General features: G+C 46.0%; 2 protein-coding genes across 2 annotated transcripts in view; one reads left to right on the top strand and one right to left on the bottom strand.

The window, feature by feature from the left end:
- GFM1 (G elongation factor mitochondrial 1) overlaps positions 1-17,804 on the top strand; it is a 45,923-nt gene that overhangs the window by 14,964 nt on the left and 13,155 nt on the right. The window contains exons 7-13 of the mRNA XM_072618625.1: positions 1,230-1,384; positions 1,866-1,950; positions 2,404-2,541; positions 4,456-4,557; positions 5,321-5,377; positions 6,739-6,876; positions 8,119-8,201. Of these exons, the coding sequence (XP_072474726.1) occupies positions 1,230-1,384; positions 1,866-1,950; positions 2,404-2,541; positions 4,456-4,557; positions 5,321-5,377; positions 6,739-6,876; positions 8,119-8,201 (758 nt within the window). The remainder of the gene's footprint in view (positions 1-1,229; positions 1,385-1,865; positions 1,951-2,403; positions 2,542-4,455; positions 4,558-5,320; positions 5,378-6,738; positions 6,877-8,118; positions 8,202-17,804) is intronic.
- LXN (latexin) lies at positions 8,223-15,112 on the bottom strand. Its single transcript, XM_072618628.1, has 6 exons — positions 14,642-15,112; positions 13,902-13,964; positions 12,537-12,714; positions 11,584-11,720; positions 8,819-8,881; positions 8,223-8,482 (listed from the first exon to the last, which is right to left on the bottom strand). Exons 1-6 carry the CDS (start codon positions 14,768-14,770, stop codon positions 8,384-8,386), a joined length of 669 nt encoding a protein of 222 aa, XP_072474729.1. The 5' UTR covers positions 14,771-15,112; the 3' UTR covers positions 8,223-8,383.

Raw genomic sequence — 17,804 nt, 5'->3', positions numbered from 1 at the left:
TGACTGCCTCAGTTTCTAACCATAGACCCCAAGCAAATTTACGGAATACAGAACAGTGGCATTATGGGATTGAGGGTAGCATGATCAGTTATGTAGCTGAGGCATGGTGAACAACATGACTGGCTGGAAATTTGTAATGAGGGGCTAGCAACAACCCCCTCTTGCCCTTCTGAGGCTAAGAAGTGGTAATTGTTCGAGACCACCTGCAAGGGCAAAGGTAAGGTCCCAGGCTTACTGGGATGGCACTTCGGAAGTCCTTGAAGGAGAGCTTGGTGGTATAAAGGTATTCTATGGCAGGCGGCATTCCCTGACGTTGGCAGAATTCACCGAGGCAAGAAGAGAACAGAGATGAGCAAGAGAACTGGATTTCAGAGACAGAAGACCGTGACTTAGGCAGTTACAGGACAAAACCAGATCAATAAAAAATGATACACAATCAGTTTAATCTTGTCATTTGAAACTGAATGTTGACTTCAATTCCATATTTATTGAGCATCTACTGTTTTCAACATGGTGGTGATTGGTGGGGAATGAATCATCCATAAACATGGCCCAGGGTAGAGTGTGTTGGAGCAAAGGTCGGGTCCAGAAATATGCAAAGGGAATGGAGAAGTGAAACCTTCGTGTGGGACTTCAGATGGAGAGGATCTCAACAGGAAGGAGGCAGCTACAGCTGAGTGCCATGGGGAAGGGTAGGACAGTAGTGGCTGTCCCTAGAAGGCTCACTCTCCTGCCTTGCATCCACCTCCAGCACCCTCTGCATCCTCATGAACCTCATCACGTACAAGTGGGAAGCCTTTCCTTGGCTGGGGCAGTCCCCTCCCCCTCTGTGCTCTGTATGGGTCCTAGGTGGAGTTAGTTCTTGGAATGTCATCTCCCACATCAGAGTGTGAAATTTTTGAAGGCTAGGGCATGTTTTTGCCTTTCTTTGTTCAGTGCCAAGCACAGTGAGGGGCACATCAAGGGAAGAACAGAGCATGTGAAGAGGAGCAGGGTGTTTGGGGTCGGGATTCACTGTCGGGTGGTGGCCTTTCTGTTTTCGATTATGACCTTAACAAAATGAGGCCAACTCTTTCAATGGCTGCAGGTTTCTGTACCGTAGAATCTTAACTAAAAGCAGTTCTGCTGTTTTACTGATTTGCTCGTAGTTACTTGATTTTAGGCACAAAATAGACTTTTTAAATGTAGCCAAAGGGAAGTAACATTTAGGTAATTTCTTGTCTTTTTAGCTTGCAATCCGAAGAGCCACCATTAAGCGATTGTTTACGCCTGTTTTTGTGGGAAGTGCTTTGAAGAACAAAGGGGTGCAGCCTCTCCTCGACGGTGTCCTCGCCTACCTCCCCAATCCATCCGAGGTCCAGAACTATGCCATTCTTAATCAGGAGTAAGTAGGGGAGATGCATGAAGCATTTTCATTATCTGAAGAGGGCCTGAGTACAGGGCTGGGCGCTGAAGTTACTGGGTTTGGTGTTTCAGACTTCAGGTGATAGTGTTGTCAGGGAACCTTACATAGCAGTTTCTGCAAATAACTTAAAAGAAAAAATTCTTGTTTTTCGTGTATTTTATCTAAATAGAGAACATACTATATTGTATGTTGTAGGTCTCATTTCTTTCCTCTAGGATAGAAGTTTGTAAGCAGGTGCTAGTGCTGAAGAGATTTTCCCCCCCTCTTCTTTTGGTTCACTTACTGTCTTGTTAGGCAGAGGCAGGGCCTGGCAGGCTGCTGTTGCCTCGTCATAGTTACAGTCCCTTTGGCTGTGAGATGCGATTGAGAAAGAGGGGAGCAGCCATGCTCTCTGCCCTCAGATAACAGCTGCTAAATGCTCCAGTCTTACAGTGTATAAACGTTTTCCACTTACTTTAAGGGACTCTGATGAGAAATCCAAGGTCTTAATGAGCTCCAGAAGAGATAATTCCCAGCCTTTTGTCGGCTTGGCTTTTAAACTGGAGGTAAGCTGTCAGTTGTATTTTTTGCTGAATTTCACTATGCTGATTAAGAATCGTGAATGTCATTGGATGTCTTTGCGGAGGGCTGGATTTAGGAAAGGTGATTTCTCCTTCATCATCTAGACAGTAGTTTACACACCACTGGGATCTGTTTATTTCCCCCTAAACATGACTGGGCTGGGCTTTAGCTAAACATTTTCTAAATAGTTTTTGAAAACTCATCCTAATGATGCGATTTGAAGGAAATAAGAGAGGGACCTGCTTTGGAGTGCTGAAGAACTTGTGAGTGACTCTTAAGGCTCCTGGGAAGACTTACTTTGTTCTCTCCTGTGGTTGATGAATCAAACGTACAGAAGGTTCAGTAGTTACAAAAATCCCCCACACATGGTGCGGTTGTGATGAGTTCTGAATTTGCCATGTCTCTTGTCTGCCTTCCCATCCAACGCACATTTCCAGGCTGGGCGATTTGGGCAGCTGACTTACGTGCGAAATTATCAGGGTGAGTTGAAGAAAGGAGACACCATTTATAACACCAGGACCAAGAAGAAGGTGCGGGTGCAGCGCCTCGTCCGGATGCACGCGGATATGATGGAGGCAAGTCTTAGCCCCGCTATGGAGGCCAGGTGGTGCCTGCTCTCCTGAACTTCTGGTGCCTTCCTCTTGTCCTAAGATCTGGTCTCCATCTAATAAAAAGCGCTGGCCCTCTCTCTGCTGCTGTTCCTTCCTAGGGGCAGCTAGTTGGTGCAGTGGATAGAGCACCAGTGCAGGAGTCAGGAGGATCTGAGTTCAAGTCTCACCTCAGACACTTGACACTCACTAGCTGTGTGACCTTGGGCAAGTCACTTAACCCCAGTTGTCATCTCCAGTCATCCTGATGAATATCTGGTCACTGGATTCAGATGGCTCTGGAGGAGAAGTGAGGCTGGTGACCTGCACAGCCCTCCCTCACTCAAAACAAAGTCAAGTGCAAGTCACGTCATCATGTCTCTGATGGCATGGTCTTCTTTGGCAACGAAGGATGAACACACATTCCTTCCTACAGTGTCTCCTAGTTCTGACTTGGTGTTGCCTAGCTGTAGGAAAAGTAATCCCCTGTAAGAAACCATTCTCTGCCAAATGTTTATCACATCTTGCCAGTTTATCTGTTTTGGGGAGGGTCTGTAGCAACATCCCAAGTCAATGAGAGTGGACACTTTCCCAGTACTTGGTCAAGAGTGATCAACTCTGGGTCTCAGCAAGGTTTTGTTGTAGGAGCAGAAGCAGGAAAAAGTGATGCATAGAGTGAAAGTTATTTCTGGGGTGGTTTGAGAGTCCAGAAGTTTCGTGGACACAAATCTGTCCTAGAAATGGCATCAGACCTTCCAGAAGAGCTTGATTAATTTTCTTCCTAGTGGATCTGGAATAAGACTGAAGGTCTTTCTAAACTCCAGGGTGTTCTGGAGTGCAAAGGACAGTTCCTGACTCTTCCCATTCCCAGGGGAAAGCAGTTTGGTGCCAACATCAGTTTGCCATCAGCCTGCCAAATAGGACAGACTTAGGGCCAAGCTGGGGAAGAGGCTTTGGTTTGGTACTCCTAGGGCTTCTGCTTGGGCTGTGGGGTCAGGGTTCACCTGCCACTTAGAAGAGTCCACCCTCAATACTAGCCTCCATCTCCATGTTCCTGAGCCTAAGGTTGTGGAACAAAGAGTCATGTATATCTGTGTATGGATGTGTGTGCGGGTGGGTGTGGGTGTGTAAGTGTGTAGGTGTAGGTGTGTATGCATATGTACAAAAAAGCAGATGCACACATACATAAGCACCCACCTAAGTATGGCCATCTCTCTTTGCCCATGGCCCTGAAGGTGCCTCAGCCATCTGTGAGAGGCCCATGCTGTTGCTGTTCTGTTATTTGGGCAGCAGAGGGCGTGGACAGAAAGAAGCCAGGCCTGGTGTGCTCACTGGCTATTTTATGGGCCCAGACTAGTCTTGGGCTGCCTGGCAAGCAAGGGAGAAAATGACACCATTGTGAATGAAGCCCATACGAATGGACAAAAACCAGGAAGCTTAGCGTTCTGCTCTCGGATTTCCTGTGTTTTCAGCCAGTTTACATCTGCTGAAAATTAAGATTATTTTTAGGCACAATGGACTTCATTCTCCTGCCTCTACGCTTAGAATTTCCTTTGAAGTTATGGATTGCAAATATCTGTCTCACATCTCATTATCTGATTGAAGTTGCACATGTGGTGCTTTTGAATCCCCAGAAAATCATTTTCTAGCCACAAGGGCTTGCAATCTCAATGTTACTGATTCTGAGTAGCCATGGCTCCTCCCTAAGTGGTTCGTTTTAAATGGCACCGAAAGTGTACATGTGCAGAAACGAGACTCAGAGCAAGGTGGTGTGGTTTGCTGCTGTTGGGCTGACGCAAGGATTGGGGGCTTCTGCCCTGTTTCTTTTCAATATTGAGCGCTTCCTTCTTATGTTTTTAACGTGTCGCATGCGTACTCCCTCCTGTGTTTTTCTTCATCTAGGATGTTGATGAAGTTTATGCTGGAGATATCTTCGCCTTGTTTGGTATCGACTGTGCCAGTGGGGATACATTCACAAACAAAGACAGTATTGATCTCTCTATGGTAAGTCCCATTGCTGCAAAGTGGTCCATCACTGGACTTGGCAGTCTATTTAAACTCAGAAAAGGTGTTGAATCTTGCCATTTTGGTCATTCGGGTCCCATGGGTGATGATTTTTTTCTAACCACTAAAAAATAAGGATCCAGAGAGAGTGGTATCCCAGAGAAGTTTCTGTGCTGTGAGATCTTCTGTGTTTTCTGGTCTCTCTCTCACAGATGAGGACAGTGGTAGTTTCATTTTCCCCACCTTGATAGAATTGAAGCTCCTTGAAGGAGAAAAGGCCTTTTCCTTTTGTCCTTATGTTCTTGCCTGCCCCAGCAGGGGCTTGGTAAAGTGGTTGCTTGATTTCTGATCCCTTCCTTGGTGAGTTAGCCCTTTAAAGTTTCCAAATTAGGATTTTTATTTTAAAATTTTAAATCATTACCTAAGCATCTAACAGGAAAATTATGGAGCTGAACTGACCCAGATTTTGCATACCTACTTCACCATAAGTGGTCACTGTGTCAGGATGAATTGAAGCCCTTGTTTTGTGAATGAGGAAACTGAGCCCCAGAGGCAGACACACAGACACACGGACACACCCACACCTACACCTACACACATACCCACACACCCCAAGATTCCCACAGGGGTTCGTCAGCTGCCTCCGTGGCGGTTTGGGAGAAAATATATGAGACCTGACCTTGTGATCGTAGTTTGTGTTACTTCGTGCAGTTCTCCAATCTGTTCCAACCTAAACTAGAACTTATTTTTTAAATGATCCTAGGAATCGATTCATGTTCCTGATCCTGTCATTTCCATATCAATGAAGCCTTGTAACAAGGTAGGCACTTTTACCATCAAATGCCCCATTCCCACCTGCTGCTTTATCAGCCTCCTTTGCTTTGTGCTGCTTTTTCTTAATGTTGGAGTTGATCTTTGAGTTTTCTGATCTACTGGGTGAATCTTGGGGAGCAGCAGAAATGCTGGGTCTGGGGTCAGAATGTGAGTTCAGGTCCTGGCCTTGCCAGTTGATATCTGAATGACCCAAGGCAAGAAGTCACTTGCCCTCTTTAGCTTCAGCTCTGCTGACATGAATCCCCACTACCTGAGAAGTTACTGGAGAGGTCCCAGCTAGTGTGTAATGCTTGTCCCTAAGCCCCAATAGGATTGTTTTCAAGGAGGAATAATCAAGATTGATAAATTTGTAGCATCTCAGAGTTGGAAGGAACTATAGAAACCTGAACAAGAATCCTTGTTGTTCAAGGTGACAAAGTGACAAGTAATCATTTAGGCCTCTCTTGAAGACCTTCAATGAGGAAGAAACCTCTTTAGACCTCCTCTAGCAGCCCATTCTACTGACCTGGATCTCAGATGGTCTAGATTTGCCCTCTGGAAACCAGCGGCAGTGGTTACAGATGGAAGGTAGTCTGCCTCCAGAGCAGATTGTATGTCACCTGAAGGTCCCTTCTCTTGCCATCTGCTCAGTCATCGAGGGTTGAGGATGTTAGGTCTAGGTAGGGATGACATTTAGGCTGCTATCATGACAGACTCAAACCTTGCTACGTGTAACCTCTAGTACTAGGGTTCCAGTAGGGGAGGGGAAGACCTTTCTTTCCATTCTTTTCTTTTCAGTAATTCCTTCAGGACTGTCCTCTGTCCTGGTCAGTAAATAAACCTGGACAGCTGGATTGTGGGTTCGTGTCCGGGTATAAATTTTTGGGCTGTGTGGGGCAGTATGTTAACACCAGTCATGTTAAATGTACCCCAATAGTCCTGGGCTTTCTGGAGGCCTGGCATTTCTAGAATTTGTATCTGGTTCAACAGTTTTGCTCAGACCTCCCTTCCCTCTTCAGAATGGGTCGCTTTTTCAGTATAGTTGGAAAGAGGGTGAGGCGTAACACAAACTTCAGGTGTCTGTTTCCCTACAGAAAGGCAGAAAAGCAGAAAACTCCCTCTCCTCTTTTCTTGTTGGCTGTGCCTGTATCCAGTATTTGGCTGGAGTGTGAGATGTCTCCCTTCCCCCAGAACCCTGAGTCTTAAAGGAAAAAAAAAGCCACCATGCCAAGTAGACTTGTTTGTTTTTTACGTAATTCAGTCTGGTTGGTTCCTGAAATTCAAATATGTCTGAGAATTAAATATAGGTTAACTTGTGTCTTTGAAACTATGTAAATAATGTAACTTGTTGCTTTTTACTTTGAAAAGAATGATCTAGAGAAATTTTCAAAAGGCATTGCCCGGTTTACAAGAGAAGACCCCACGTTTAGGATCCACTATGATCTTGAAAGCAGAGAAACGATTGTTTCTGGAATGGGAGAACTACACTTGGAAATTTATGCTCAGGTAATGACCACTGTCCCCTTTTCCCGGACCTCCGGCCAGGGCCTGGCACTTTGTGTTTCATACCTTTCCTTTTGTAGAGGACAAGATTGGAGAGCGATTCTAAGGAGTCTAGAAAGGGATTGCCGGAGTTGACTGATCTGGGATGTCACTGTCATATGTTGGGAGCTCCCTCCACCAGCACAGTGTGGCATCTTCTCCTTGTCTAGAGACTTGCTGGCTGTGTTGGAGTTGACGTGTGAACCCAGGTCTCTTGGCTTTGAGGCTGGCACTCTGCTGACACAGATTCTGCAGCAGCTTCTAAAAGTGTGTGGGTAGCAAGGGTAGGGATCTGCCCACCCACTGGGCCTCACCCAGGAGCCCTGTTACCTCCTTGCCCTTCTGTGACCACTTTTATCTGGACTTTAATGGAGGGTCATTTCAGTCCGTGCTAAAACGATGGTAGAGGGGAGCTGAAGAGAGAGTGAGCAGGGATTTCTCCAAAGATTCCTGACCTCTCAAAGAATGGCCTACTGACTTGCGTAGGTTTTGGAAACCTATAATTTAGTTTGTATGATTTAACTGTATTGTAAAAAAAAAAAACCTGCCCCATTTGATCTGTATTTTTTTAAAAATATATTAACATATTAAAAATAGTGAAAAGCCTCATAATGCCCATACTTTTATTTTCCTGCATTATATTCCAGTGAATTTCAAATACTTTTTTTTAGCTTCTAGCAGACACTCACTAATGTTATTTAATTAGGAAGAGTGCCAATTTGAATTGGAAAGAAACTCTTTGTAGCTCTTGTAGAGATGCAGAGTTTGTTTGCTTTCAGTTACTCATAGGCGCTTGCCAACTCTCTGTCTGGTTACTTTCTTTTATGGATAGATAGATACAAATATATATATAGAATTAACATCCCAACTTCATAAAAGCAGATGCTTCTGCCCACTGATCATGCTCCCCTCTGTGCCCGCCACACTCTACCCTAACTCCCAGCAAACTGGTTTATATTAATTTGCACCATCTATGAATGGTTTGCTAATTAAGCTTAGGTAAATGACACTTTAGTCGCAGTCTAATTAACACCTATTCTCAGGTAGTAGTTCAGAATTAATGAGGCTAACTCTAGCTTCAGAATTCACAATTATTCCACTTTCCAGTGTAGACCTAAAAATCCAATTTGCAGTGAGGTGTTTGGATTGTAAACATTTCTGATATATAGGAATAACTTGTTTACTTTCAGTTATCTCTTTCCCCAGAGGATGGAGAGAGAATATGGCTGCCCTTGTGTCACTGGAAAGCCCAAAGTGGCCTTTCGAGAAAGCATCACCGGACCCGTACCGTAAGTACGCTGCACCATTAATCAAGTTAGGCATTGATTGAGTGGTTTATTATGGCGTCTACACAATAGCACACTGCCGTCTAGACACAGATATGTTACTATGTTGGGAAGAGTTTGGTTCCCAGGCTAAGGGGGGCTGGCTGAACAGCACAAGTGAGCACATCCGTGACTTGAGCGGCTCTTTATTCCACTGGGGCCTGCTTGGGTTGGCGGCTGTTGTGTTTGACTTTCACTCCATACTGGGGATGCCAGAGGACTTGCATTTGCCAAGGAATCATTTCCTGGGGAGCAGAAATTAAATGTAAAGATGAAATTCTTAAGATATTTAAGGAAACATTTGGCCTTTTACGAAAAGAAATGCGAGGCATCCTGTGAGCTGTGCCGATGGGTCAGTCACTTAATCCACGGGGACTTTATGTGCCAGGTCTCTGGGAAGTGGCTGGAACTCAGAGGAAAAAGAGGAAAGCCTTCCTATCTTCAGGAATGGGGGGGACAAGGTCATCTCTGAGGGAAGGGCATTAGCAGCTGAGAGTCCCTTTACTGACCAGCTGCCCAAGTCACACAGGACTCCCTAAAAGCTCAGTTCCTGAGGCGAGGATGTGGTGGTGTTACTTTACCTGAGATGCAATGTCATGAAGTAGGATGGTGTAGTCTAATTCAATGAAATCATCGTTTCTTTTCTGGAATAAAAATTAAAGACAGCCCGCATTGAAAACATACTTTTCCTTAGCAAAAAAAAAAGTCACTTTTTCCTGAAAAGGAAATCAGCTTTCATTCTGAGATGCATAAATTGTCGATTACAAATGGCTCCAAACTAGGCAGTCTGGAATGATGGAGAAGAGCGATCGGCACAGGGCTTGCATATAAGTCCCAAACGGGTCTGCTCTTGCCTTAGCTCTGGAGCATGGGCCAAGTCAAGGCAGCTCTTTGGGCCTCAGTTTCCTCTTCCGACCCCTAAGGTCCCTCCCAGCTCTGCATTCACTTTCTAACTCCAGCACTCTTGTCATGATTGCTGTTTGCCACCATCGGTGTTGTTTGTGTGCTTTGTGTTAGCTGCTCGTTATTGTGACAGCTGCATGAGAACTGTTAAAAGACTAGTTTATTATTTAAGAACTCTGACAGCATCCATCATGATTCATGAATGTGGAGCTCAAGGGACAATCAGTTATTGAAATGAGTTATTTGTAGTAAAGCAAACACATGTTTCTAAATCTAGAAGTTGGGATAAACACAATGTATATGTTTACTGACTTTTCTAATTAAGGGAAACTAATTAGACATTGGTTTATCCCATGAGTAGAGCCTCTGGCTCTTTAAGACCACTAGTCTCTATATTAGAATAGTCTTACTCTTGAGGGGATAGGGTTGTTTTCTGGTGATTGCAGAGGGGAGTGCATCGTCACACAAGGAGCGTTCCTGTTTGAATGAGTTGGCTTGGATGCTTCAGAAGGCCTTCCTGGCTCTCAACATAAAATGCTGCTTCATGATCTTTTCTATGTGAATAGGCGGTGAATGTCTTAAACAGGGAAGGGGGCTTTGCTTTTGGTTGGCTCTGCAGAACCATTTCCTTTGACTGTTAAGGGGATGCAGCCAATAGTCTGCCTTCTAGAGTAGCGAGACATTTTTCTTGAAAAACTGGAACGTTTCTGTTAAGGTAATTGGTGCGACTCAATGTTCTAGTCTTGGTCCAGGCTGTCTTTCATAAAATTCCTAAAAATACTTTATGGATGTGACATTTTGTAAGACCGTTTAAAAAGCAGGGATCTATGAAAAAAATCAGGTGGTTATTTATGGGTTTCATTCTCTTGTTAATTTTATCAGGTCCATAATTTCTCTGTGCCTCAATTCTTGTGCTTTTTTAAAAGGAAATAATACTTGTTTCTAATTTCTCCATGGGTTATTATGAAGTAAAGAAATATGGATGAAGGAAACTAAAGCCCAGAATATTAGGTCATCAACATAATATTGCTGGTAATGTAACATAGCTTTGAGTTTGGACAGAACAATTCTTACAATCTGGATTTAAGGGTCATTTAAAATTTGTATGAGCCAATGGGGAGGAATACTCCCCATTCCAAGTCCACTGTGAGTGTTCTCATGTGACAAAACAAGTCACCCATATGCAACCAGTTAGCTAAAGGGTTTTGTTCCTGTTGTAGAAGTCATTAATTATGTAGCTTTGTGGTACTTCTGCATTTGAATTTTTACTTATGTGAAAAATAAAACTTTAATGAAAGGCTAGTGAAAAGGTAATTATTTTCAGGCAGGGGTTTTTTCACCCTTTTTTCCTTCCCTTCAAATTCAACTCCTTATAGAGTTAATAGTCTCCCTTTTTGACTTTTGAAGCTAAAAAGCAAAAATTTGTAACAGCTCCATAATATAGTAATAACAGGAGTGATGTTCGATTTACAGACCTTGGAAGGCTCAGACAAAGTTGTCAGGAGGAGCCCATGACTTAGAGCAGATACGGTCCTTTTGCAAATATTAAGTTGAAAAAGACAAGTGCCAAACGTGAGGGGGCACACAATTTGGGAGAGTAATTTTAGTATTTGTTGGGTATCTTTAATAAAGTAAAACTAATTCTATACAGAATATGGAATTACTAATAAAACTGAAAGGATTAAAATCATCAAGTATTGTGACTAAAAAATTTGAAACTGAAATAGCAAGAAATAAATGACTTAATAGAAAACCTACGTCCAGGCAATATGTTCTAAAGAAATTCCTCATTGGAAAAAGTAGCAGTGCTGAGATGCAGTTAAGAGCTGGGAGGAGACAAGCACATGACTGTGGGTGAGCGTGCATGAGACCTGGACTTTCACTGATGTGGTGAACTCCTACTAATACATATTGGCGTGTGTGTGTGTGTGTGTGTGTGTGCGTGCGTGTGTATGTTTTTATGTATGTGTTTGTGTATATACGTCTATATATATAAAACCTAGGGATTGCATTATTATCTGTCTCTAGTTGTTCAGGGTTCTAGAGCTTTGCCTTTTGGTCGTTGTCATAGATGGAGCATGTACTCTCACAGTACCACTTTGCCTCTGCATGAGTACTGCAGCAAACCTTTGGTCCCCAGGAAAATATACTGCCCCCTTATCCTTGCCATGCTGTCTCCTCAACTGGTGTTCAAGAAATGAAAATTAAATTTCCTCTCAGCCTGAAACAGCTGTCTAGAAAAGTGTGCTGCAGAGTGTCATCCTCACATCCCAGAGGCCAATATCGATGATCTGTGTTATTCTTTTACCTGCTTTCTCCCCCTCAGAGTGGGTGTCTAAGCATTGATTTTGGGACATCTATATCTGTCTGTTTTGCTAATTATACGGTCACAGTGGAACTTCAGAATTATCCCAAATGGTTTATGGTCCAAAATACTACTCACCACTTGCTTGACAGTTTGTATTTTTGCCATTTTATACCATGTGTTCTCTGTGGAATTCTGCCATATAACGTAGCCACAGGCAACCCAGGCTAGGTGTCGGACTGGCTTCATTTCTGGAGAGACGTTCCCAAAACTGTCTGTTGGGGGAAACATTCGTATGGTTAAATGCAGCCATCATTTTTGGTGCACAATTCCAAATCAGAAGTAGAACTTTCCAAGTTCTTGGAAACATGTTCCTCTCAGCTGTAGAGAGTTGAGAGTCTCCAGAGTTATGAGCAGGAAAACCATAAAAAGCCACTGCCTGCCCACTCTTAAGCACCCCCTCGTTGTTTGACTCAGTCTCCATTTGTTCCAAAACTGAACCTGCTGAGAGGGAGCCAGGGGGATGCTGCCCTGAACAGTCAGCTTGGCATCAGGAGACCCAGGATCAATCCCTGGCCTTCTCTCTTTCTAGCTATGGGACCCTGGTTGGGGTTCTCATCTGTCCATTGGAGGTGGTGCTCACTTGTCCTGCCTCACTCCCAGGGCTTTTGTGCAATGTGAATAGCTGCTGGTATTTTACAGTTGGGTCAAGGATGACTCCATTTTACCTTAAAAATTAGAAAATGAGGTGTACCATTTTTATATGTATCTGGAATGGGGCAGCTAAGTGGTGCATTGGATAGAGCGCCAGGAGTCAGGAGGACCTGAGTTCAAATCTCACCTCAGACACTTGACACTCACTAGCTTGTGTGACCTTGGGCAAGTCACTTAACCCCAGTTGTCATCTCCAGTCATCCTGATGAATATCTGGTCACTGGATTCAGATGGCTCTGGAGAAGAAGTGAGGCTGGTGACCTGCACAGCCCTCCCTCACTAAAAACAAAGTCAAGTGCAAGTCATGTCATCATTTCTCTGATGGCATGGTCTTCTTTGGCAACGAAGGATGAACAAACACACACACACACACGTACCTGGAATATTCTTTGCTTCCAGTGGTTCCTTCATGGATTTGAGTCTCTCATAAAATTGATTGTCTTCCTCATCTGGGTTCTTCCCAATCTCCCCTTCAAATGTAAAGTCCACTTCTGGTGCAGTGTTTTGTCCAGCTGTGGGGTAGAGCACTTGTGCTTGGCAGTTCACAGTAATTTGCTGTTGAAAATATATTTGCACAAAGTTCAAATCTGTAGAAGGCAGTAAAGGTCTTATTCTGGTGTTCTGGTTCAGAATTCAAAAAATACTATTGTCTTTTTGTGGCTTTGGGCCTGGTTCTATGATTAATCTGGGCATCCATTTATTAGGGCTTCCATTCATCAGGGTGACTTATTTGGCCCCACTGTGCCATCTTCCAGAAGAACCATTTAAATGCCCCGATGTATGCGTGTACAGTTGTATGCATGCATACACACACACACATACATGCATTTATATTTCTAAAAATGCAAATATCCTGTGGAATTCTCCTAATTCATTTTGCATTGTAACACCAAATATTTTTAAATATGAATACTAACCATTTGCAGAATCAGATTTGAAAGTGAAATTGCCCTGAGTCCCCTCCCTTTACATTAGCAAAGTGATGTGCTAATGGCACCACAAGAAGGAAAATCAAACATTTAGGTTTATTATTGACTTCTTAAAGTACCTCATCTCTCATCCCTTAGGAGATGGCAGCAACAGATAATATTCTTTTAAAGGTGGTTGGTTGTCTAGCAACTTGGATGTCTTTTTAATCATTCTTATCTGACCCTGTTTAACATCTTGTACCCAAGTCAGAACTTAAATTCTGCAACAGCCTCCTATCAGCCTTTATCAGGGCAGTGGCTCGCACTTCTCTTTTCTTGCCATATTAATGTTTTAGTAAGCCTTTTACCATCTTACGATCTTTGCTATTATGTTTTTAAAGGATATTTGTCCAATAGTTATCATTTGGACATGTTATTACTCATAGATATCTGGAAGTAGATGTTCCTCCCCCCTCTCTCCAACCCCTTGTAAATCAGAATAGGAATGAGGAAAGCAATTATAGTAGAAAAAAACCACATTCCTTCAAGGAATTTCCAGTAAAGCCGGGTACTTATATCATCCACAAAATCAGGCTACCCATGATCATACCTTGTTTAAAATGGAAACTAAAGTGAAATAGATGATTTGTTTTATATATAATGCAGCAAAAATGACTATTTTCCAATTGGGTCTTTGAGTGTACAGGCCACAAAGCTTCTCCAATATGGTTAATATCAGTATTTATTTAGGGGGCAAGGATTTCATCCGATCTTGTTCTGTTCAAAGATTATTTGAGGTGTTATAAACAAATTACATTAAAAAGGGTTACTTACTTTCTGGATGATTTCTTCCACAGAAAATTTCAGGTGGTACTTATGTCCGCTCCCTGGGATGTCCTGAATGACCATGTAGAGAGAAGGGAAGGGGAGAGAAGGAAGTCTTTCTCCTTCTCTGGTTGGGGGGTGGGGGTGGGGGCAGTCCGGGCTAGTTCGTTAGGGGGCCTGGGACCATAGGAGACAGTGAAGGGGTGTTACTGTGGGTATCTGCGGCAGGGATTCGGGGCAAGCTTGGCCCTGTCCAGCTCCCCCACCCCCGCACCCTTAGCCCGATGAATGCCGGCTAGCGGCAGGGCTGGGTCCGAACGGCCGCACGGGAGCCGGGGGCTTGGGGAGGGATCCCGGGCTGGGCAAGGGGGCTCTAGGGAGTGAGAAATCCCGGGAAATGCCCTCCCTGGGGTCCGTAAAGGCTGCGTTCGCAGCCGACGGTGTAAGCCGATCCAGAGCCAGGCTTTCGGGAGCCGACAGCTGGGAGGCTGTTAGCGGGCAGCCAGCCCGTGGGGAGGGGCCCGGGCCGGGGGATGGCATCGGGCATTCCTGGCTCCGTGGTGCGCCAGCCTCGGGCCCCCAGCTCCGCTGCCTGCGTGCTCTGTCTTGGGGCGCCGGGGCGGGCGCACCTGGCTGACCTGGCCCCCCCTCCGCCTGCTGCTGGTTCTCGGGCTGGAGTGGGAGCGGCCCCGGGGCTGGCTACGGGACTGCCCAGCCGGGCCGTGCCCCGCGGGGGCCGGGGCACTCACCTCCACGCTGGCCTGGGTGACCGTCCGAACCAGGAACACCTTGTGCGGGGTCCCCTGCTGGTAGTTGATGCAGTTCTCTGCCACCGAGGCCGCCCGGGCTGCGGGGGAGTGGGTCGGGGGGATCTCCATCCCTGGCCCGGGGCTGCGGGGCTGCGGGGCTGCGGGGCGCGGCTGGGGCTGGGGCCGGGGCTGCGGGGCCCGCCGACGGAGACGGACCGATGGGCAGAGGATGTGGAGACTCGGGAAAGGACGCAGCCCCTGGCGGGCTGGGCGGCGAGGGCGGGGCGGGCTCACCTTCCCTCCGCCCTCCTCCTTCCCTCCTGCCCGCCTTCCCTCCCTCCTGCCCTCCCCCTGCCCCTCCTCCGGGCGGGCTCCAGGAAGCTGCGCTGGGCCCTAGGCTGGGCTGGGCTGCGCTGCCCTCTTGGCCTGGCCAGCGGGTCAGACCTCTGGGCTCCTCCCGACTTGGCTTCCTCTAGTTCCTCGGCGGCCGGGGCGGACCTCCCCTCTCTCCTCCCCCTGGGGATTTTCTTTTTAGTTTTACTGTCGTGCTTCCCCGGAGGCAAGGGCTCCGCGTTGGGCGGGACCGGGCGGGACCCTGCCCTTTGCCTCCCGGGCCATGCTTTCTCTCCTGAAACCTGTTAGTAGGCCCTGGGGAAGTGGTTCTGGTGGCTTGCTCCTTTCCTGCAGAGTTGGGGTTTTCAGCTTAAGTAACTCGCTTACCTCGGTACAGAAAGCTCCCCAAATTATACCCTCTACCCCAGTCTCGCCAGCACCAAATCCAGGTCAGCAGCTACCCACTGGGCTCCCCCACCTGGGTATTCCTAGGTGTTTCAGACTCAGGTCAGAAGGGAAACGAATCAGTTCCCAAGCTCCTCAGAGCCGAACTGAGCCCACCCCTCCGGGTGACTGTATGGGTGAGCCAACAGAGGGTACATGAGCAGTGTGTGCCAAATTGATACAGGGTAAATGGGGGAGCTGGCTCCTGAGGGGTAGCTGAGGAGGCTTCCCAGAGAACTGAGCCTGGAAGAAAGTCAGGGATTCTAGGAATCACAGAATTTGAGAGTTAGAAAGGACTAACGCTGCTGTGGAGTTCAGCCCATGCTACCAGGAAGGAGGCTACCCTCTGCCTGAAGTCTGCCTGATGAGGACCACACCATCCATATGCGGAACCATCAGTTACCGCAAATGGAGGAGTTTTGAATGCTGTGGATAAGTTCACTTACCTTGGTAGTGTACTTTCCAGGGATGTACACATTGACAATGAGGTTGATGCACACATTGCCAGAGCTAGCTCAGTGTTTGGGAGGCTCCGAAGAAAAGTTTGGGAGAGAAGAAGGATTAGACTGACTACCAAACCGAAGGTCTACAGAGCCGTTGTGCTGACTTCATTGTTATTTGCTTGTGAAACATGGACAGTCTACCAGTGCCATGCCAGGACACTGAATCACTTCCATTTGAACTGTCTTAGGAAGATTCTGAGGATCACCTGGCAGGATAAGGTACCAGACACTGAAGTCCTTGCTCAAGCTGAACCACCAGGTATTCAAACTCTGCTTCAGAGAGTGCAACTCTGATGGGCTGGGCACGTTGTTGAAATGCAAAATGTACGCTTGCCAAAAAGACTATTTTATGGAGAACTCACTTGGGACAGGTGATCACATGGTGGAGAGAAGAAATGATACAAGGACACTCTTAAGGTCTCAAGAATTTTGGATTGAACTGTGCAACATGGGAGACACTGGCACAGGACCACTCAGCATGGCATGCCCACATCAGAAGGAGGGCTGTGCTCTATGAGCTCTATTGAGACAGCACAAAGTAAACACAGGATGCACAAATTTGGGACATTCACCCCAAATAGTCACACAGACTATCTGTGCCCAACCTGTGGTAGAGCATTCCAAGCTCGAATTGGTCTGATCAGTCGCAGTAGGGCACACTGAAATTTCACTTTATCAAGGTGATGTCATTTTGGTCCTCTTCAAAGACGAAGGACAACAACCAACCAACCGACCTGATGAGTTGTCAGGCCTCAGCTTCATGACTTCCAGGGGCAACTTGTCTCACTCTTGGACAGCAATCTTCGTTAGGAAGTTCCCCCTGATGTTGGTCCTACTTGTTCCTCTGCTCTTTTCTCTGTCCTCTGGGCCGGATGAGAGCAGTCTGATCTTCTCTCCCTCCCCCCCCCAGGTTGCCTGAAGACAGCTACCCTGTCCCTGCAGTCTCCTCCTCCTCCACCTTGCAGGATGCCCTCCTCTGGACATTCTCCTGCTCACCTAAGGACGCTCCCTTAGAACATGGCACCCACAATGGAACGTAGTACTTTACGGGGGATCTGACAAGAATAGATTTTAATGGGACTCTCCCTATACCCTTCCTGCAGCCCCCTACCACATCACTCTTGTTCAGCTTACAGTCCACTAAAATCCCCAGATCTTTTTCAGAACAAAAATTGTCTGTCCGTGCTTCCTGCCAATTTTATCCTTGTGAAATTGGTTTTTTGTCGTCATGTACACATTTCAATCCTGATGGATTTCATCTTGTTACATTGAGCCCATCACTATAACGTGTCAGGAGCCTCTTGAATCCTTTGGATCACTCCCTGTTTTTGCTGTACCTCCTAGCTTGGTGCCCTCTGCACTCTTATCTGGTTCACTGATAAAAGTGTGATACTGCACAGGGCCAGAGCAAATGCCTGCACTCCACTGGCAGCTTCCTACCAAGAATAAAATGGGGTGCTTTATCAAGAAAATGGAACTTTGGTAAAACCCAGGTAAAGGATGTCTCTAGAATTGCACTGATAAAGCAGTTAGGAACTGGTCAGAAAAGGCATGAAGATCCCTAGGGCATGACCTGGACTTGAGTGTTCTCATTGTTCCTTGAGCCATCTAGAATTTTCTGAGAAATTGAAGCTAAGCTCCCTGGCCTGTGATTTGTAAACTGGACCAGCATTTGTCCTCCATGCTTTCAGAACCTCTCCCATTCTTGGTCTCTTGGATATCACTGACTGTGGCTCATAATCCCATCTGTTCATTCTTGGAGTATTCAGGGCTAGACTTCATCTGGGTCAGGTGATTTGAATTCATCACCGGTCAGGTAGTAAGGGGCAATAAGCATTTACTTGATTATGTGCCAGACTCTGTGCTGCATATTGGGGTCCAAA

Source organism: Notamacropus eugenii, chromosome 6, assembly GCF_028372415.1.
Source record: "Notamacropus eugenii isolate mMacEug1 chromosome 6, mMacEug1.pri_v2, whole genome shotgun sequence".
Lineage (NCBI taxonomy): Eukaryota > Metazoa > Chordata > Mammalia > Diprotodontia > Macropodidae > Notamacropus > Notamacropus eugenii.
The sequence above is the reverse complement of the archived record's forward strand: the minus strand, read 5'-3'. Positions and strand labels throughout refer to the sequence as shown.

What these genes read in the sequence shown, in the direction of transcription:
- LXN (XM_072618628.1), bottom strand. Translation starts at nt 14,770, where the DNA reads ATGGAGATCCCCCCGACCCACTCCCCCGCAGCCCGGGCGGCCTCGGTG. An exon ending in TCACCCAGGCCAGCGTGGAG is followed by an intron (nt 13,965 to 14,641) that starts GTGAGTGCCCCG and finishes ATGGTCATTCAG; the next exon opens with GACATCCCAGGGAGCGGACA. An exon ending in TGGAAGAAATCATCCAGAAA is followed by an intron (nt 12,715 to 13,901) that starts GTAAGTAACCCT and finishes TATTTTCAACAG; the next exon opens with CAAATTACTGTGAACTGCCA.